This window comes from Mobula birostris, chromosome 4 (genome assembly GCF_030028105.1).
Source record: "Mobula birostris isolate sMobBir1 chromosome 4, sMobBir1.hap1, whole genome shotgun sequence".
Classification (NCBI taxonomy): Eukaryota; Metazoa; Chordata; class Chondrichthyes; order Myliobatiformes; family Myliobatidae; genus Mobula; species Mobula birostris.
In genome coordinates, this window is record NC_092373.1 from 201,108,829 (window position 1) to 201,131,371 (window position 22,543).

At 45.3% G+C, this 22,543-nt stretch overlaps 1 protein-coding gene across 3 annotated transcripts in view; it reads right to left on the bottom strand.

The window, feature by feature from the left end:
* Positions 1–1,899: 1,899 nt before the first annotated feature.
* The window catches only part of LOC140196870 (protein O-GlcNAcase), a 105,532-nt gene continuing 84,888 nt past the window's right edge, over positions 1,900–22,543 (bottom strand). For 2 of the 3 annotated variants that reach the window (XM_072256763.1, XM_072256764.1), the window contains 4 exons: positions 18,619–18,710; positions 16,198–16,390; positions 7,975–8,134; positions 1,900–5,609 (listed from right to left, as the gene is read on the bottom strand). In XM_072256763.1, the coding sequence (XP_072112864.1) occupies positions 5,473–5,609; positions 7,975–8,134; positions 16,198–16,390; positions 18,619–18,710 (582 nt within the window). In that variant the 3' untranslated portion in view covers positions 1,900–5,472. Of the gene's footprint in view, positions 5,610–7,974; positions 8,135–16,197; positions 16,391–18,377; positions 18,480–18,618; positions 18,711–22,543 lie in introns of those variants that run through there. The other variant, XM_072256765.1, reaches the window with a different exon arrangement.

The window sequence follows — 22,543 nt, forward strand, 5'->3', positions numbered from 1 at the left end:
CATGAAGGCCGGGAGCTGGACTTGGTTGTCACAGGCTATTTGAGACGCACGCCATTTGGTAGTACAGTATTTAGTAGGTAGTGAGAGCTTATCCCCATTACCACTCCCAGCTATACAGCCTTACAGAACCAACAGGATGATGTAAACACAAACAACAGGAATTCTGCAGATGCTGGAAATTCAAGCAACACACATAAAAGTTGCTGGTGAACGCAGCAGGCCAGGCAGCATCTGTAGGAAGAGGTACAGTCGACGTTTCAGGCCGAGACCCTTCGTCAGGACTAACTGAAGGAAGAGTGAGTAAGGGATTTGAAAGTTGGATCTCCCCCTCCCCCTCCAACTTTCAAATCCCTTACTCACTCTTCCTTCAGTTCGTCCTGACGAAGGGTCTCGGCCTGAAGCGTCGACTGCACCTCTTCCTAGAGATGCTGCCTGGCCTGCTGCGTTCACCAGCAACTTTTATGCGTGTTGGATGATGTAAACAATTAGTTTTAGCAACCTTGATTTGGAGGATAAATATTGATGTGTATGATCATATTAACATTACTATTCAGAATACTTTTAGAACAGAGATACCTCAGTTCAACACACAACATAAAGGACAGACCTGACAGTACAGCACTTACATTAGACTGAGACTGGAGCGAGACCTGGGCCAATTCCCATTTTGCTGTGAAGTGTGACATCCAATTCCAGAGTATGACTGACAGAGTGTGACCTCAGGAAGGGGGTGGTGCACACACCCCTGTCTACATCAATGGTGCTGAGGTTCAGAGGGTGAGAACGTCAAGTTCCTAGTAGTGAACATCACCAACAGCCTGCCCTGAAGCAACCATGTTGATGTCATGGCCAAGAAAAGCTCACCGATGTCTCTACTTCTTCAGGAAATTCAGCATGTCCCCATTGACTGTTACCAACTTTTTATTAATGCACCATAGAAACATTTGGAGTCAAATGACCTTGCCTGGGGTCTCAGGCTGGGTCTGCACCTGCACCACACCACACACCCAGCACTCCTTCTCTGCCACCTGTCCCACACCCCTCCACACTCGCCATTCTCAACCTCCTTTGCTCCCACCAGATTTCCAAACTCTCGCCATTCCATGTTGACAAATGCAAAAGTCTTAGGTACCTTAGCTAAATAAATGCGTGCCCAAGACTTTTGCACAGTACTATACATGTACAGTGTTGTGCACCTTGATCTGCAGGAATCTGGTTTCATTTGGCTGTATACATGTATATGGTTGAATGATAATAAACTTAAACTTGAACTCTAAGGTCCCTTTGTTCCACAGCACTCCCCAAGGCCTTGACATTAGTGGTTCACCTGATGAAACATTATCACTCTCCACAGATGCTGCTCGGCCAGCTGTGAATCCTGATGAAGGGTCTTGGCCCGAAACGTCGACTGTACTCTTTCCCATAGGTGCTGCCTGGCCTGCTGAGTTCCTCTAGCGTTTTGTGTGTGTTGTGAATTTCTATGTTCTCTCTTTTTATTTCAGATTCTCAGCATCTGCACATACTTTGCTTTTGGAGACATGGTTTGCCCGAAGTCAATAACATGACCATGAACGATTAAACCAAGTCCAGGAGGTAGACGACTGATCGTGAGTATGTGTGGAAGGGAGGGTAGAACGGGGCTGGTTTCCCTGTTGTTTTAGGGCTTGTTGTGTTTTGTGTTGTTCTGTCAAGTATTGTGGGCATGAATTTTGGTGCTGGAATGTGTGGTGAAACTCACGGGCTGCCCCCAGCACATCCCTATGTTGTATTGGTTGTTAATGCAAACAGCACATTTCACTGCTTCGATGTACGTGTGATAAATAAATCTGAACCTAATCTAAACTCCACATTAAGTTCCCTCTTCAATTTACAACAGGCTACGAGTTAAATTACGAAGCATTTATTAAATAGGCAATTAACAAGCAAACGGTAATAGTTATTTATGTACAGTAGAACATTCTTCACCTTCTCCAGTCGATGTGGTAATGATGGAGCACAAGCACTAATCATATCCTTTAATACCTGGTACGTAAACATTCAACCTATTGCTCTAACTAGCAGGAAGTTGTTCACTCTGGTTCCTAGCACTCTTATCTCTTCAGACTATCTTTTCATAGTCTCTACTTCCCAGCAGTCACCACCAATTCCTGCAAAGGACCTGTTAATTCCAGCAGAGAACCAGCCATCCCAGAAGAAAACAATCCATCCCAGCAGAGAACTGCCCATCTCAGTAGAAAACAATTCATCCCGGCAGAATCCAGAAATGCCCTCTGGAACTGTTCCATCAGAACCCCAGCAGAGTTTCCAGATCAAATACTCTGACACAGAGAAACTGTTCTCCCCGAATGTGGGGAAAGCACAGGACCGGCTCCCACGGGGATGAGTTGAGGAGAAGCTGGATCAATGCAGGAGGGAGAGAGGACTTGGTGATGCTTGGGAAAATCTGTGTGGATGGCCTCCAAACCCACCAATTGGTGGCAGGTCTTTCAGCTGCCATTTGTTTCCCCACAGAACAAGAACCCTAGGAGAGTAAACATTTAAAACTTACCGATTGAGGTTGTAGAAACATCTTCTTGTTAAATCTAGAGAGGACCAATCCACAGAGGAATTCCAACCCAATGTTTGGGACTTAATAAATTTAAGATATTGATTCCTCAAGACATAAGAGGAGGCCATTTCACCCATCAAATCTATGCCAGCCCCCAGTACATTCCCAAACAATTCTATTCCCCCCTTTCCTTCCCACTAATCTATTCTCTCTCACACGTCAACCAATTCCCCCCCAAGATCAACCCCTCAGCTACACACTAGGGACAACCTACAACAGCCAATAAATCCCCTGACCCACACACCTTTGGGATGTGTGAGGAGACTGGAGCACCCGGGATGGGGAGACCCACGCAGTCACAGGGATAATACGCAAACTCCACACACACACACACACACACACACACACACAGAGGCTGAAGTCAGGATTGAACTCTGGAACTGTCGACCTTCCAGTACAGTACAGAACTCCAGACAATAATGCGCCGGGTTAAGTTTCTATGGTGAAGGGCTGTGCGTCCCACCAAGCAGGGGGTCAGTGAAGACTTCAAAGCCTGAGGTTGGCGTGGTTCTTTGTCAAGTGGGGGTATTAAGGGTGACAAAACTGATACGGCAGTTGGAGTTAAGAAACGTCTTCTGACTAAAAGGCATGATAGCCTCGACAGGTTGAGGGCCTCTTCACAACTTTAACCTCCATGGCATTCATCTGCCCGGAATGGACTGCCAGCCCATTTCAGAAACCAGACCAGCTTCTAGAGCAGAAAACAAAACTGTTGGAGGAGCTCAGCAGGCCAGGCGGTATCTGTGGAGGGAAATGGGATTGTCGATGTTTCGGGCTGCATCCCTTCATCTGGATTGAAAGGGTGGGGGGGATAGCCGGCATAAAGAGGTGAGGGGAAGGGATGGAGCAAGAGCTGGCAGGTGATGGGTGGAGGAGGAGGGGTGAGGGGAAATAGTGAGTCTGGAAGGTAATAGAGGTATCCAGGTGAAGAGAGGCAATAGGCAGATGGAAGGGACGGGGGAGAGAACGGAGATACAGACAGAGGGTGGGAGGTGATAGGTGGATCCAAATGAAGAGAGACAATAGCCAGATGGAAGAGGGGAGAGTGGAGATAGTGACAGAGTCTGGGAGGCAATCGATAGATCCATGTGAAGAGAGGCAATAGGTAGATGGAAGGGGAGGAGAGTGGGGATATGGACGGAGGGTAGGAGGTGATAGGTGGATCCAGGGATCCATGTGAAGAGAGGCAATATGTAGATGGAAGTGGGGAGAGTGGAGATACAGAGGGTGGGAGATGATAGGTGGAGGCAAAAGAGGGTACAGATGCTGAAATCTGATAGGAGAGGAAGGTGGAGCATCAAACCAGCTAGGGGAGGTGGGTAGATCAGATGGGAACAGAGGGGTAAGGGGACCAATGGGACGAGTATGTGGGTGATGGGAAGATGGAGTGGGCAGAGGAGGGGAAAGAAATGGCAACAGGGAGCTGGAGTAGAAGTATGATGAACTGGGAAGATAAGGAGGAGGTGGAAGAGGACATGAGGGTGCAAGGAGTTTACCTGAAACTGGAGAATTAAATAGGTGGCAGAATGTGAGGTGATCGTCCAGCAGATTGTTTATTGCTCCAGATTCCAGCACCTGCAGTCTCCTGTGCCTCCAGTCTACCTTTGATCTCTGGCTGAGGAGGCTTAGTTATTCCAAGGACAATCAACATGGAAGCAATCCACACAATACACACAAAACGCTGGAGTAACTCAACAGGTCAGGCAGCATTTATGGAGAGTAATAAACAGCCAATGTTTCGGGCCGAGACAACTCACCAGGGCTGGAGAGAGTAGAGAAGAAACCAGAATAAGAGGCTAAGGAGGACAAGCTGACAGGTGATAGGTGACACCAGGTGAGGACAGGTGGGTGTGTGGGAGAGGGGAGATGAAGTAAGAAGCTGGGAGCTGGGAGGACATATATTCTATCAGGGAAGCCTCCAGTCTGATGGCATGAACGTCAACTTCTTTAACTTCTGGTTACTTCTCCCTCCTCCCTCCTTCCCTCTTTTTCTATTTTTCATCTGGTTCATCCTCACCTGTCTATCACCTCCCTCTGGTGACCCTCTTCCTTTCATTTCTCCCATGGTCCACACTCCTCTTCTATCAGATTCGTTCTTCTTCAATCCTTTCCATATATCATCTCCCAGCTTTTCACTTCATCCCCCCTCACCTACCGTCTGCCGACCTGTACTCCTCCCCTCCCTCTACCTTCTCATTCTGGCTTCTTCCACTGTCCTTCCCAGTGCTGTTGGAAGGTCTCGGCCTTAAATGTGGATTATCTATGCCCACTCAAAGATGCGGCCTTTGCTGCTGAGTTCCTCCAGCATTTTGTGTGTGTTGCTCTGGATTTCTAGCGACTGCAGAATCTCTTGTGTTTATGCTTTACTGTCACTGAACACAGCAGGTTAACGTACAGACATAACACAGTGGTCCATGTTTCCTTGGCCTTCCATTCCGAGTGCTCCAACATTGCCCAGCAGAGCGCAACAGGAAAAGGAGGCAGCTTTCTGAACCCCGGTCTCTGCCTCCTTCTCTTTTATGCAGAGAGGAGGCCTCAGATCTCAGCAGGTCGGCCGCACCCCTCACTATTTGACAAACAGGTGGGCAAGTATAGCAGCTGCCACTGTTTAGTGCACCCAAGATACAGCAGGTACCTCACATTCAGACCATGGGCCTAATCCATAACATGAAATAGCAAACGGCTCCCAGTGGCGAAGAGGAAGGCGACTTTAGTTAAGTGTTACGGTGGAACAGGATGCAACTCGGAATAACCAGGCACTGGTTCCTGGCCGCCACGGGATAATGTGCAAATGAAGCTAAACAGCGCAATTGCCGCAGGCCCGGTGCAACAACACAGTCAGCGTTGGAGCGGGCGGGGAGGGGTTACAGGAGCCTCCCGAGGATCACTCCCTGCGGCGTCGAAGCCTCTGCCCCCGGCAACTCCAGGAAGCCCAAGCTGAGGTGGAACTCCAAGCCCTTCTTGTCACTGGCCTTCAGTTCACAGAACACGCCCTGGGAACCTGAGGAGGAGAGAGACGGAGGGAGTGAGAGGCAAGAGAGGGAGAATACATAGGAGGGAAAGAGGAAGAGGGACACAGTGAGGCAGAGAGACAGAAGAGGAAGCCTCAGACATAGGTAAGAGGGATAGAAAGTGTGAGGGGGGAAGAAGAGAAAGTGAAAGGGGGAAATGGGAAAGGAAGTGAGTAAGAGAGCAAAAAGATAGAGGAGAGAGAGAAGAGGGGGGGAGATAGAGTGAGAGACGGTGAAAGGGGGAGAGAGAGTCAGAGAGTGAAAATGATGGAGAAAGAGAGGGTGTGAGAGAGGTGAGAGAGGGATAAAAAGGATGAGAGGGGGAGAGGGTGAAAGAGAGAGAGGAAGACAATGACAGAGGGAGAGAGGGTGAAAGACAGAGAGAGGAAGACAAGGAGAGAGGGAGGGGGAGGGAGAGAGAGGATGAGAGGGAAATAAAGAGAGGATGAAAGCAGGAGGTGGGGAGTGAGAGTGGGAAAGAAAGGAAGAAAGGGAGAGAGGGTGAAAGAGGGAGTGAGAGAGAGAGGGAGAGGGAGAGAGAGATAGAGAGAGAGCAAAGATAGTGAGGAAGAGAGAGAGAGAGGTTGAGAGAGGGAGAAAGAAAGAACGACAATGAGTGAGGGGGAGAGACAAAGAGAGAGAGAGAGAGCAGGAAGGAGGGAAGGGTAGGGAGATCAAGAGAGAAAGGTTGGGAGAAGCAGAAAGAGGGAAGCGTAAATAAAGAGTAAATCATAAGCCACACTTGGGAAAATATTTCTTTACTGACTTGCTTTTGTACATTGAGAGTACCATCAGAAAGGTTTGAACTGTGTATGAGTGTTGTTGAGCATTTAAGATCTGAGTGTACCATGGGGTATAGGTTTACACAGAACACATAACCAGTACTGTACAGGGACGGCCCCTTCAGTCCACATTCTCTGCACTGAACACAATGCTGAATTGAACTGAATTTCTTCTGCCTGGGGAAAAACAACTGCTCTGTATGAACGGTATAAGACATGGGAGTAGAATTAGAGCATTTGGCCCATCGAGTTTGCTCCACCATTCAATCATTGCTGATTTATTTTCCTGCTTAAACTCATTCTCTTGCCTTCTTCATGTAACCAAAAGTCCACAAGGTATAGGAGCACAATTAGAGCATTTGGCCCATCAAGTCTGCTCTGCCATTTCATCATGGCTGATCCATTTCCCTCTCAGCCCCGGTCTCCTGCCTTCTCGCTGTATCTCTTCATACCCTGACTAACCAAGAATCTATCAATCAATGTCTTAAATATACCCAATGACTTGGCCTCCATCATCCTCATCTCTGTTCTAAAGGGTCATCCCTCTATTCTGAGGCTGTGCACTCTGGTCCTACACTCCCACACGTCCACTCAATCTAGGTTTTTCAATAATCAATAGGTTTCAATGAGATCCCCCATTATTCTTCTAAACTTCAGCGAGTACAGGCCCAGAGCCATAGTACATTAAACCTTTCATTCCGGGAATCATTCCTGTAAACTTCCCCTGGACCCACTCCAATGCCAGCACATCCTTTCTTAGATAAGGAGCCCAAAACTGCTCACAATACTCCAAGTGCAGTCTGACCAATGCCTTGGAAATCTTCAATATATCCAGATGCCAGAAGGAAATGCCAGCATATTCTTTCTTAGATATGGGTACGCAAAACAAGTTTTTCATTATGCGTCGGTACTTGTGACAATAATAAACCAGTTTATCACTTTATGTCCAGCTTGGATAATAAATCCCACACTTAGCTTCAACAAGAAGTGGAAGTGACCACCTCAACAAGAGTGGAAGTGATTTAGAGGAAATATGAAGAAGTCAGTTGCCTTCCTCAGGGAACTTAGTACCAGAGACAGATACCAAAGGAGAAAACTGGATATGGTTCTGGAGGTAGAAAAGTTGGAGGGGTATTAGGAGTTGGGTGAGGGAGAAGGGCTGGAGAGATAAAGGGAGCAGGGTCAACACAAAGATACAGAGGGATGTGGGAGGTAGGGTGAGGGAGAAGGGTTGGAGATACAGGGAACTGGGCTTAAGATTGTTTATTGTCATTTCCTGTACACAAGTGTAAGGAGAATGAAGTAATTCTTTCCAGATCCGATGCAGCACAAAAAAAAGAAACTCTAAAGATAAAGAACACAATCATAATAATAAAAAAACACACAATATAAGTAGGTAAGATAGCTTATATACATAGATTGATCGCATGACCATCAAGTGACACTAGGCGGTAGGGAAATAATAACGTAGCAGTGGAGTTATGGTGAAAGGGATGGACGGACACAGAGAGCAGTCTGGGAGGAAAAGTTGGAGCGATGCAGTGCATAGGTGGACGGGGACAGAACACCTTACCATTAGCCTTCAGTGCAGACAATACGCAGATAACTAAATTCCGAGCCTCGCTGGGATCTGACATCTTTGGGTGGACATCCAGTTGGATAATGGACGGGAAGTGATAGAGCAGGGAGTCGGAGAAACTGGGAGTCTTCCTGTAGAAAAACATCATCAGCTCCTGAAAATAAACAAGAAGAAAGGAACAACTATGGACTTAGCTGTCTGGCAGCATGGCATGAGGTTTACAAGGTAAATAAACTGCCTCAGATAATGACATGCATTCAGCAAAATATTTATCCCATCCTCTTCTACCCCTCACCCTTCTTTATCCCAACCTTCAGACAAAAAGGCAGCATCCATCATGAAGGACCCCCATCACCCAGGACACGCCATCTTCTCATTGCTGCCATGATGGAAGAGGTACAGGAGCCTAAAGACACACACTCAACATTTCAGGAACAGTTTCTTCCCCTCTGCCAACAGATTTCTGAATAAACAATGAGCCATTCAGTTGGAGGTAACACTACGTCACTATTTTTGCACTTCTTATTTATTTCTTTTATATATTTCTTAATATCATTTATAGTATATTTTATGTATTGCAACATACTGCTGCCATTAAACAACACATTTCATAACATAGACCGATATTAAGCCTGATTCTGATTCTACATCCACTACGCTCTTTGTCTGTAAATACTGTTGGCCAGAAAGAACAATGGTCTACAAATCAATGAATTTAAATGAATCAAAGACAGTAGAAGCAGACAGATCAATTGCCTTTGTTCTTGCTGTGTGCTTGAAGGCAATAGAGGCTGCCATTTTGTGAAGTTTCCCTGCATCCTCCATTCTGTGAACCGAAGTTACTTGGCTTGATCGGTGTTTTAAAGTAGACATAATGATGCTTCAGGTAATCTGCTGGGCTAGATATCATTTCCAAATATGAAGTTATTTGCGAGATGGTCTTTGATATAACATAACATGCAGGTTTGTGAATGATGTGGTCTGTGTCCATTCTGATTGATTCGAGCTGGTTACTAGTTTGATCCAGAGTTGAAGAGAATGAACAGCCTTAAATGACTAGTTGTCACTTGCAGAAGAAGGGCATAAATGGATGCTGGTTTGGGTTAGAGCCAATAAGAAGGATTTAAAGATCAGTCAGATGACCCGTAGCCAATAACACTGAAATGTAACATTTGAACTGGTAAGGAATGAATATAAAAGTAGATGCTTCCAGTGCTCTAGCAGTGACAATTCTGTTTAGAGACCTACATCATAGATGTGGAGGACATCAAAGACACGTGGAGATACGGGGAATACATGGCTAGCAAAGAATCCTTTTACTGGTATTACCGTTTCTATTCTTTACCGTTTCTATTCATGGAAGGTCAGGAAAACTTAGTAGGTAGACACACAGGTACTTGTTGGGTAAATTTACGTGTTCTTCCATTGAGACAATAAAGGTAATTGTCGGTAATTACAGATTCTCTCTGAGCCTCTTTGATCATTATTACTAAGGGTTAGATCCTTGTAACAATACTTTGATTTTAAAATTCTCATGTCTAACTACCGTTTTGATCTCACTCCTGTCTATCTTGGGTTCCCAGCTGGGATCCATGGATCCTTTGGTATTGGTCCATTGCATAATAAAGGTTGGGAACTCCTGCACCTCAACCAACCCGACAACCCAATCAAAGTTTGAGATTGCTTCAGATCAGACCTGCCTCTATAGTCTTCTTCCCTGTTGTCAAAGTTCTTGAACCATCCTGTAAAGCCCCAACACAATCTTGGACTACATTTACTTCTCATCTCAAATTGCACGAATACTGTTACGTTTTAATTTAGTTTGTCGTGTGAGTTATGTATAATTTATGTTTACGTGTACATGTTTTTGCATAGTGGGGGAATTAAGGATTATGGGGAAAAGACAGGTAGGTAGAGATGTCCATGGCCAGATTAGCTATGATCTTATTAAATGGCGGAGCAGGCCCGACGGACCAGATGGCCTACTCTTGCTCCTATTTCTTATGTTCTGATATTACCCCCATCGGTAGTATCTATATTCCCAGGAACAAAAGGGTTAATGTATGAAGAAAGTTTGATGGGTCTGGGCCTGTACTCACTGAAGTTGAGAAGAATGAGTGGGGATCTAATTGAAAACTATAGAATATTTGTCTGGTCAGGCAGAGTGAAGAGGTGATAGAGAGGATCAATAGGCAGGTAGTCACATCGGGGCCTCATGAGACAAATAAGTGGGAAACAATCAGGAGAGGGAAGGGCAAGAGTCAGAAGCTAGAGCGTACCCCTGTGGCTGTTGTCCTTAACAATAAGTACTCCATTTTGACTACTGTTGGGGGGTGTCGGCCTACCTGGGGAAAGCAACAGTGGCATAGTGTCCAGCCCTGTGGCTCAGAAGGGTAGGGAAAGGAAGAGGATGGCAGCAGTGATGGGGGACTCTATAGTTAGGGAGTCAGACAGGCAATTCTGTGGACACAGGAAATAAACACAGATGGTAGTTTGCCTCCCAGGTGCCAGGGTCCGGGATGTTTCTGATCATATCCATGATATCCTGAAATGGGACGGAGAACAGCCAGAGGTCGTGGTACATATTGGTACCAATGACATTGGTAGGAAAAGGGAGGAGATCCTGAAAACAAACTACAGGGAGTTAGGAAGGAAATTGAGAAGCAGGACCTCAAAGGTAGTAATCTCGGGATTACTGCCTGTGCCACGAGACAGTGAGTATAGGAATAGAATGAGGTGGAGGATAAATGTGTGGCTGAGAGATTGGAGGAGAGGGCAGGGATTCAGATTTCTGGATCATTGGGACCTCTTTTAGGGCAGGTGTGACCTGTACAAAAAGGACAGGTTGCACTTGAATCCTGGGGGACCAATATTCTGGCGGGGAGGTTTGCAAAGGCTATTGGGGAGAGTCTACACTAGAATTTCTGGGGGGTGGGAACCGAACTGAAGAGACGGAGGAAGAGCCAGTTGGCTCACAAATAGAGAAAGCTTGGAGACAGTGTGTGAGGGAGGATAGGCAGGTGACAGAGAAGGGACGCACTCAGACCAATGATCTGAGATGTGTCTATTTTAATGCAAGGAGTATTATGAACAAAGCAGATGAGCTTAGAGCGTGGATCAGTACTTGGATCTATGATGTGGCCATTACAGAGACTTGGATGGCTCAGGTGCAAGAATGGTTACCTCAAGTGCCAGGCTTTAGATGTTTCAGAAAGGCCAGGGAGGGAGGCAAAAGATGTGGGGGCGCGGCACTGCTGGTCAGAGATAGTGTCATGGCTGCAGAAAAGGAGGAAGTCATGGAGGGATTGTCTACGGAGTCTCTGTGGGTGGAAGTTAGGAACAGGAGGGGGTCAATAACTCTACTGGGTGTTTTTTATAGAGCACCCAATAGTAACAGGGACATTGAGCAGCAGATAGGGAGACAGATTCTGGAAAGGTGTAATAATAACAGGATTGTTGTGGTGGGAGATTTTAATTTCCCAAATATCGATTGGCATCTCCCTAGAACGAGGGGTTTAGATGGGGCGGAGTTTGTTAGGTGTGTTCAGGAAGGTTTCCTGACACCATATGTAGATAAGCCTACAAGAGGAGAGGCTGTACTTGATCTGATATTGGGAAATGAACCTGGTCAGGTGTCAGATCTCTCAGTGGGAGAGCACTTTGGAGATAGTGATCACAACTCTATCTCCTTTACCATAGCATTGGAGAGGGATAGGAAGGGACAAGTTAGGAAAGCGTTTAATTGGAGAAAGGGGAAATATGAGGCTATCAGGCTAGAATTTGGAAGCGTAAATTGGAAACAGATGTTCTCAGGGAAACATACATAAGAAATGTGGCAAATGTTCAGGGGATATTTCCATGGAGTTCTACATAAGTATGTTCCAATGAGACATAGAAAGGATGGTAGGGTACAGGAACTATGGTGCACAAAGGCTGTTGTAAATCCAGTCAAGAAGAAATGAGCTTACGAAAGGTTAAAATAAAATAGATAATGATAGAGAACTAGAAGATTATAAGGCTAGCAGGAAGGAGCTTAAGAATGAAATTAAGAGAGCCAGGAGGGACCATGAGGAGGCCTTGGTGGTCAGGACTAAGGAAGACCCCAAGGCACTCTACAAGTATGTGAAGAGCAAGAGGATAAGACGTGAGAGAATAGGACCAATTAAGTAAGACAGTGGAAAAGTGTGTATGGAACCGGAGGAGATAGCAGAGGTACTTAATGAATATTTTGCTTCAGTGTTCACTACAGAAAAGGATCTTGGCGATTGTAGGGATGACTTACAGCAAACTGAAGTGCTTCAGCATGTAGATATTAAGGAAGAGGACGACGTCCTGGAGCTTTTGAAAAGCATCAAGTTGGATAAGTCACCGGGACTGGACTAGATGTACCCCAGGCTACTGTGGGAGGCGAGGGAAGAGATTGCTGAGCCTCTGGTAATGATCTTTGTATCATCAATGGGGACAGGAGAGGTTCTGGAGGACTGGAGGGTTGTGGATGTTGTTCCCTTATTCAAGAAAGGGAGTAGAGATAACCCAGGAAATTATAGACCAGGGAGTGTTACTTCAGTGGTTGGTAAGTTGATGGACAAGATCCTGAGAGGCAAGATTTATGAACATTTGGAGAGTCATAATATGATTAGGAATAGTCAGCATGGCTTTGTCAAAGGCAGGTTGTGCTTTATGAGCCAGATTGAATTTTTTGGGGATGTGACTAAACACATTGATGAAGGTAGAGTAGTAGAAGTAGTGTATATGGATTTCAGCAAGGCATTTGATAAGGTATCCCATGCAAGGCTTATTGAGAAAGTAAGGAGGCATGGGATCCAAAGGGACATTGCTTTCTGGATCCAGAACTGGCAAGGAGTGGTTATAGATGAGTCAAATTCTTCACGGATGTCGGTGACCAGTAGTGTGCCTAAGGGATCTGTTCTGGGCCCCCTACACTTTGTGATTCTTATAAATGACCTGGATGAGGAACTGGAGGGATGGGTCAGTAAATTTGCTGATGACACAAAGGTTGGGGTGTTGTGGATAGTGTGGAGGGCTGTCAGAGGTTACAGCAGGACATTGATAGGATACAAAACTGGGCTGAGAAGTGGCAGATGGAGTTCAACCCAGAGAAGTGTGAGGTGGTTCATTTTGGTAGGTCAAATATGATGGCAGAATATAATATTAATGGTAAGACTCTTGGCAGTGTGGAGGATCAGAGGGATCTTGGGGTCCAAGTCCATAGGACACTCAAAGCTGCTGCGCAGGTTGACTCTGTGGTTAAGAAGGCATACGGTGCATAGGGCTTCATCAATGGTGGGATAGAGTTTAAGAGCCGAGAGGTAATGTTACAGCTATATAGGACCCTGGTCAGACCCCACTTGGAGTACTGTGCTCAATTCTGGTCACCTCACTACAGGAATGAGGTGGAAACCATAGAAAGGGTGCAGAGGCGATTTACAAGGATGCTGCCTGGATTGGGGAGCATGCCTTATGAGAATAGGTTGAGTGAACTCGGCCTTTTCTCCTTGGAGTGACAGAGGATGAGGGGTGATCTGATAGAGGTCTGTAAGATGAGAGGCATTGATAGTGTGGATAGTCAGAGGCTTTTTCGCAGGGCTGAAATGACTAGCATGAGAGGGCACAGTTTTAAAGTGCTTGGAAGTAGGTACAGAGGAGATGTCAGGGGTAAGTTTTTTTTACGCAGAGAGTGGTGAGTGTGTGGAATTGGCTGCTGGCAACGGTGGTGGAGGCGGATACAATAGGGTCTTTTAAGAGACTCCTGGATAGGTACATGAAGCTTAGAAAAATAGAGGGCTATGGGTAACTCTTTGTAATTACTAAGGTAGGGACATGTTCGGCATAGCTTTGTGGGCCGAGGGGTCTGTATTGTGCTGTAGGTTTTCTCTGTTCTACGTTTCTATATTGAAAGGCCTAGCTAGAATGGATGTGGAGAGGATCTTTCCAATAGGGGGAGAGTTTAGAACCAGAGGGCACAGACTCAAAATAGAAGAACATTGCTTTTGAACAGAGATGAGGAGGAATCTCTTTAGCCAGAGGGTGGTGTATCTGTGGAATTCCTTGCCACAGATAGCTGTGGAGAACCAGTCATTGGGTATATTTAAAGTGGAGGTTGATAGGTTCTTGATTATTCATGGTATCAGTTATGGAGAGAAGGCAGGAGAACGAGGTTGAGATGGATGATAAATCAGTCACAATGACGGAGCAGACTCAATGAGCTGAATAGCCCAATTCTGCCACTATGTCTTGAGGTCAACATCCATTATCAAAACTCCCCTCCATCCAGGCCATGTCATCATCTTGTAGCTACCGTCAGTCAGGAGGTACAAGAGTGTGAAGTTCCCAAAGGCAGGTTCGAGAACAGCTACTTCCCTCCAACCATGTGGTTCTTGAACCACCTGGCAAACCCCAATCACTACAGCACTGTGACCACTTTGAGCAGTTAATATTAAAATGGATTTTGTGTTTATTAATTTGTGTTCCTCTTCAAAAATTTGTGCATAATTTTGTTTAATTAATGGTGTTCTTGTGAATGCCGCTTATCTCATGCAATGTGCCTATTATGTTGCTGGTTCCTTAAGGTTGGTATAGCCGGTGGTGGGGGGGGGGGAATTAGGGAGTTAATGGGGATAAGCTCCCACTACCTATTAAATGCTCCTAATGACATGCATCTCAAATAGCGTCTGACAACCAAGTCCAGCTTCTGGTCTTCACGTTTGGCTTAGCTACTAAGCTCAATAGAACTGTTTTTACTGACAAGAAAAGGGACAAAAGTGGGTTACTGGTGCCTTAAAACCAGTTGCTTCGGGCAGATGGGGCATGTCAGCCGTGGCTGGCAGCTCATCCAGGAAAAGGAAATCTCTGTCCTTTAACCTTTGCAGCCTTCTGTGTATATCCACTTATGGGGAAGGCTTCGGGAGTAAACTCTGAGGAAAAATCTGGAGCTGGAGTCCATAATTCAGTCCTGTATTGAGTTTACCGCTGACTAGCAAATCCTGCGACACCGTGAGCGCCGAACTGTCTGGGTCCCTGCTGTTCCTTTGGATTCATCAGTTGCGTAGAGAGGTGCAGCCTGCTGCATGGGAAACGGCTTGCTCTCCATATTGTATTGCCTCGCTTGTATATCATGTAGGCAGCTGGGATGCAACATCCATGGTCAACAACAACCAAAGGAGGGCCTCAAGTAATGCAGCAAGCTTTTCATTACACCTCTGCATACGTGTACAGAAGTGTATGATAACCATGTCATGTGTGTAATGAACTGTTTTCCCGATCCTGATTCTGTTTTTGCTTTTCCTTTGCACTACACTACCTAAAATGATCTGGAGCAACACACACAAATGCTGGAGGAACTCACCAGGTGAGGCAGCAGCTATGGAGGGGAATAAATAGTTGATATTTCCGGGCCAGACCCTTCATCAGGACTGGAGAGAAAGGGAAAAGCAGCCAGAATAAGAAGGTGGGGAAGGGGAGGAGTACAATATGGCAGGCGATAGTGGGAAGGTGGGTGGGGTAGATGAAGTATGAAGCTGGGAGGTGATAGGTAGAAGAGTTAAAGGGTTAAAGAAGAAGGAATCTGATGGGAAAAGAGAGTGGACCATGAGAGAAGGAAAGTAGGGGAGGAGAAGAAAAGGTGTAAGAGGGGAGCCAGAATGGGAACTGGGCAAAAAGAGAAGAAGTGGGGGCAGAAATCACCAAAAGTTAAGAGAAGACAATATATGCCACCTTTGTCACCATTTATTTTCCTCACCGTAGATGCTGCCTGACTTGCTGAGTTCTGAGTTCCTCCAGTACATATATATATATATATATATATATATATATATATATATATATATATATATATATATATATGTATATGTGTGTGTGTGTGTGTGTGTGTGTGTGTGTGTGTGTGTTCTGGATTTTCAGCATCTGCAGATTTAAAAACAATTTATTTGATTATTGGTGTTTTGTGGAATCTGGCTGATGAGCTTCCTATAATAAATTTCATACATTCATCAGGAATTTCATTGCACCCTGTTGCATATGACAATAAACTGTTCTGACCGTAAATCTGAAATATTTCAATAGCTGTTTAAGAATGAAGGGGACACATGGGAGTTTATAAAAGGTGTGATACAAATGCAGACATTTCAATAGGAACACAGGCAAGTGGCCCCAAGTGTGCAATGGACCTCTCCCCACTATGATGTCCCAAGGCGTCACCTGAGTCGGAGTTAGGCTTTCGAGAGCTGTAGGTTTGGAGTATTTCTCCTGCATGGCAGGAAGCCACACTGCCTCAGTCCCCTTCAGGAATGCCTTGACCTCCAAGGCTCCACACACACAGCCACAAACTCCATGCTCGTCCTCCAGCACAAAGCAGTAATCCGGGCACAATGTCAGGAAGTGGCCCAGGAACCTAAAGGAAAGCAGCAAGTTCAAGTCCAAGTTTATTCCTACCTGATGTACGTATATACAACCGAACAAAATAATGTTCCTACGGACCACAGTGTACACACAGTACATATACATATGTTACAAACCCACAGATTTTGTTTACTGTGGACTGTCGCTTTAAACACCTGAGTGAGGCGGGCCTATGACGTCAGTCACAGGGTGAAGCAGTTTGCTTCAGATTTTTACACAGACAGAGAGAGAGACACCTTCAGTCGCAGTAGAGAGAGAGAGGAGAGACCAGCTGTCCGGACTTCGGCTGGTCACTGTGACGGTTTGGAACTCTTTTAAGCCCAAAAGATTGGGTTAAACATTGGCACATGGTGCACAACAAATGTGTGACTGTCACTTCATATAATCCCTAGGAGTGGATTTCGGGGATATCCTGTGGGACCACTTGTGTTAACCCCTGCCTGGGTATGTTGTGTGGTAACCACTCGAAGACGATATTCCTGTGACAAGTCACTTTTGGTGATAATTCGTATGTGGACGGATTCTACGGACAAGATCTTCGGCGAATATTACTTTGTTTACCTGACAAAGAACCTGTGGAATACTTCGTACTTACCTTTTCTCTACGTTTCACCTTGAATTACAAAATCTTTCTCTCCCATCGTTTATTCCATGGATGACTGAACTTTCCTACTTTACCATCTCAAGACTCTAAGCCTTGTTCCCCCAAGCTCGATAGTTTGGGAGCTATATTTACACACATATATACACCTAACACAGTTAACTTTTGTTTATCTTGGTTGAGTTACTATATTATGAGTAGATACTAATAAAGATAGTGGTTTTAACATTAAAACCTGACTCAGTAAACAGTTCGCTGTCCTGGTGATGAGACCTTGGTGGTGGCAGGGTATTCATTAGTCTCAAAGGTTGAGGGAAGAAGCTGTCATAAGCTAGTGAAAATGGCCCTTTAGCCCAGCTCAGCAGAGCCATAGAGCACTACAGAACAGAAGCAGGCCCTCCAACAAATCTAGCCTGTTTTCTGCTAGTCCCATTGACCTGCACCTAGACCATATTCCTCTCATCCATTTCTTATCCAAACTTCTCATAAAGTTCTCATCCATCCCAACCAAATTGCCTGCCTGAGCTGAGCGCCGGGCCGGATCGATAAGGTCAGGGTGTTGATGCCGTAGGTGAGGGACAGGCCAGTGTTCAGCTTGCTGCTCAGTGAGGTTTACTCCACTCTCCACTGAACTGAGGCTGTGGCCTGCAACAGAGTCAGCTGTGACTGGCTTCGTGGGTGCCAACTCACTTGTGTGAACTTTAGTTCTGAATGTTATCTGCTTACTTTTTATGGTTTGCACGACTTGTTCCTTTTTTTTCACATTGGGTGTCTGACAGTTTCCTTTTTTTAATGGGCTCTTCTGAGTTTGTTTTTGGCTGCCTGTAAGGAGGCAAACCTAATGGTTGCATAGAGTATACATATTCACCTTCTAGCTATTCTCCTTCCTCTTCCCCCCACTGGTGTCTTTTCCCTTCTTTTGCAGTCCTGAAGGGTCTCGGCCCAAAACAACTGTTTATTCATTCCCATTGATGCTGCCTGACCTGCTGAGTTCCTCCATCATTTTGAATGTGATACTTCAATAATAAATGTACTTTGAACTCGAACTTTGAACTCTCAACCCTTTTGTTCTTCACCTGCCCATCACCTCCTTCTAGTTCCTTTCCTTCTTCCCTTTCTCCCATGTCCACTTTCCTCTTCTATCAGATTCACTTTTCTTCAGTCCTTTACTTTTTCCACCTATCACCTCCCAGCTTCTTATCTCATCCTCCCTCCCCCATCCACCCCACCTTCTCCCTCAGCTGGTCTCACCTATAACCTACCAGCTTGTCCTCTTTCCCTTCTCCCCACCTTTTTCTGCCTCCTTCCTTTCTAATCCTGATGAAGGGACCTCACCTGAAACGTTGACTGTTTATTCCCCTCCATTGATGCTGCCTGACCTGCTGAGTTCCTCCAGCATTGTGTGTGTGTTGCTCAGGGCTTTCATACGGATGTAATTGGGTGGTGCAGGCTCATTGGGCCAGAAGGGCCTGTTGTTGTGCTGTATATCCAAACAAAAAAAAAAGATCTGCAGAATCTCTTGTGTTTCTGACAAGAAACTCAACTTGACTTTGTACAATGTAAGCCATGCCCAGTAGGTGACAGCAGTGCCCACACTGAGGGACCTCCAGGCTCCTTACCTGTCTCCAATCAGGTCGGGGTGGCAGTTTGTGTCATCCTTCCCTTTCACCTTGCAGACATAGCTCTCCAGGCACATGGAGTACAACACCCTCTGCAAAAGGGGGGAACAGACAACAAAAGCAAATTACAGCAACAGCTTAGAAGATGTGTATCCAGTATTTTCAAAATTCAAAGTAAACTTGTTATCAAAAAATCACTATATAGAACCCTGAGATTAATTTTCTTGTGGGGATTCACAATAAATACAGGAACCACAGCAGAATCAATGAAAGACCACACCCAATGGGATGGACTTACAGCTGGTGTGCAAAAGTCAACAAACTGTGCAAATATAAAAGATAAATGAAGAAGTAACAATAAGAAATAAATAAGCAATATCAAGAATATGAGATGAACAGTCCTTGAAAATAAGTCCATTGGTTATGAGAACATTTCAATGATGGGGCAAGTGAAGTTGAGTGAAGTTATCCCCTCTGGTTCAAGAGCCTGATGATTCAGGGGTAGCAACTGTTCCTGAACATGATGGTGTGGGTCATGAGGCTCCTGAATCTTCTTCCTGAAGACAGCAGTGAGAAGAGAGCATGGCCTAGGTGGTGGGTGTCCATAATGATAAATGCTGCTTTCCTGTGACAGTGCTCAATGTAGATGTACTCAATGGCGGGGAAGGCTTTACCCGAGATGTTAGCTGCCCGCAAAATGTCACTGTATGCTACCAGTGCCATTTTTAAAACCCTACCACCCAGGCCATGCCCTCTTCTCACTACTACCATTGGGACGAACAAACAGGAGCCGTCGGTTCCACCTCACCAGCTTCAGGAACAGTTATTACCCTTCAACCATCAGGCTCCTAAACCAGCGTGGATAACTTCACTCTCCATAACACTGAACTAGTTCCACAGCCTACTGACTCACTTTCAAGGACTCTTTACAATTCACTTTCCCTGGATTTTTTTTTTGTTATTTGCACAGTTTGTCTTCTTTTGCATGTTGGTTGTCAGTCTTTGTCATAAATTCTATTGTATTTCTTTATTTTCTTGTGAATGCCTGCAAGAAAATGAATCTCAAAGTACAATATGTTAGCATATACGTACTTCAATAATAAATTTACTCTGAACCTTACGTAAAGGGAATTGCTTTTCCAACGTCACTCGCAACCCAATGCCTTGTCTGCTTCTGTCGTGAGGCAAAATCTGATGCAGATCCACGCAAAGGAAACTTAAGAGAGGTAGGTCTTATGAGGACAGTGAGAGAGGCAGGTAGGAAGTTATTTAGGTAGAAATGTTTCGGTAGGAAATTCCAGACCTTATTGCCCATGAATAAAATGACGTAATTTCAAGTTCAATGGAAATCCCAAATATACACACATGATTCAACATTCAAAATCAAAGTCAAAGCAAATAAATTATCAAAGTATATATACATCACCATATACTACCTTGAGATTCACTTTCCTGCAGGCATTTATAGGAAAATAAAGAAATACAGTAGAATTTGTGAAAACTATACATAAACTAAGATGGCACTGTTAAGTAGCAACACTTTGCGTGTAGCTCTGATGGGAATCATCAAATATTCCCATTTAGGACGACTACTGCTGAAATCCACAGATGCAACCTTGGGTACTTCAGTAAGCAACATTGTATTAAGATGTTTAAAAAAAACTGTTGATCTTCAAAATCGACGGATCCCAGACTGCAGACTTAGATCGCAAGTGCAGTTCCCCCTCAAGAAAATGGAAATGTGGAAATTCAGCCAGTCTACAGGTACAAGTGAAGGGCCGAGGACTTAGATACCACCCCCCCCCCACCTCCCTAATATCTTGCTGGTGAATGTACAGTCTTCAGAAAATAAAATTGCCGACCTCAGAGCAAGATTGCAGTATCAAAGGGACATCAGGAACTGCTGTGTACTTTGCTTCACAGAAACATGGCTGCTGTTCATTGATTCTAGCTCAGTGCTAAACACGTTCATACTCTCAGTTCTATTCAACAAGCTCAAGACCTGGGTCTCTGTACCTCCCTCTGCAGCTGGATCCTCGACTTCCTCGACCCGTCGATTTAGATTCTGGACTAGTTCCTGAGGATTGGAGGGTGGCTAATGTAACTCCACTTTTTAAAAAAGGAGGGAGAGAGAAACCGGGGAATTATAGACCAGTTAGCCTAACGTCGGTGGTGGGGAAACTGCTGGAGTCAGTTATCAAGGATGTGATAACAGCACATTTGGAAAGCGGTGAAATCATCGGACAAAGTCAGCATGGATTTGTGAAAGGAAAATCATGTCTGACGAATCTCATAGAATTTTTTGAGGATGTAACTAGCAGAGTGGATAGGGGAGAACCAGTGGATGTGGTATATTTGGATTTTCAAAAGGCTTTTGACAAGGTCCCACACAGGAGATTAGTGTGCAAACTTAAAGCACACGGTATTGGGGGTAAGGTATTGGTGTGGGTGGAGAATTGGTTAGCAGACAGGAAGCAAAGAGTGGGAATAAACGGGACCTTTTCAGAATGGTAGGCGGTGACTAGTGGGGTACTGCAAGGCTCAGTGCTGGGACCCCAGTTGTTTACAATATATATTAATGACTTGGATGAGGGAATTAAATGCAGCATCTCCAAGTTTGCGGATGACACGAAGCTGGGTGGCAGTGTTAGCTGTGAGGAGGATGCTAAGAGGATGCAGGGTGACTTGGATAGGTTGGGTGAGTGGGCAAATTCATGGCAGATGCAATTTAATGTGGATAAATGTGAAGTTGTCCACTTTGGTGGCAAAAATAGGAAAACAGATTATTATCTGAATGGTGGCCGATTAGGAAAAGGGGAGGTGCAACGAGACCTGGGTGTCATTATACACCGGTCATTGAAAGTGGGCATGCAGGTACAGCAGGCGGTGAAAAAGGCGAATGGTATGCTGGCATTTATAGCGAGAGGATTCGAGTACAGGAGCAGGGAGGTACTACTGCAGTTGTACAAGGCCTTGGTGAGACCACACCTGGAGTATTGTGTGCAGTTTTGGTCCCCTAATCTGAGGAAAGACATCCTTGCCATAGAGGGAGTACAAAGAGGGTTCACCAGATTGATTCCTGGGATGGCAGGACTTTCATATGAAGAAAGACTGGATGAACTGGGCTTGCACTCGTTGGAATTTAGAAGATTGAGGGGGGATCTGATTGAAACGTATAAGATCCTAAAGGGATTGGATAGGCTAGATGCAGGAAGATTGTTCCCGATGTTGGGGAAGTCCAGAACGAGGGGCCACAGTTTGAGGATAGAGGGGAAGCCTTTTAGGACCGAGATTAGGAAAAACTTCTTCACACAGAGAGTGGTGAATCTGTGGAATTCTCTGCCACAGGAAACAGTTGAGGCCAGTTCATCGGCTATATTTAAGAGGGAGTTAGATATGGCCCTTGTGGCTACGGAGGTCAGGGGGTATGGAGGGAAGGCTGGGGCGGGGTTCTGAGTTGGATGATCAGCCATGATCATAATAAATGGCAGTGCAGGCTCGAAGGGACGAATGGCCTACTCCTGCACCTATTTTCTATGTTTCTATGTTTCCTAACCAGGAGACCATAGTCTGTGTGGATTGGAACTAACATCTCCTCTTTGCTGACTATCAACACTGCTGCACCTCAAGGATGAGTGCTTATCCCACTACTCTACTGTCTCTACACTCATGACTGTGTGGCAAAATTTCAGATGTTGACAAAGAGGCATACAGGAGCAAGATAGATCAGCTGACTGAGTGGTGTTGCAATAGCAACCTTGCACTCAGCGTCAGTAAGACTAAGGAATTGACTGTGGACTTCAGGAAGCAGAAGTCGAGGAAATACACACCAGTCACTACCGAGGGCTCAGCAGTGGAAAGGGTGTCAACATGTCTAAAGGTCTATCTTAGGTCCAACACATTGATCTAATTACAAAGAAGACAC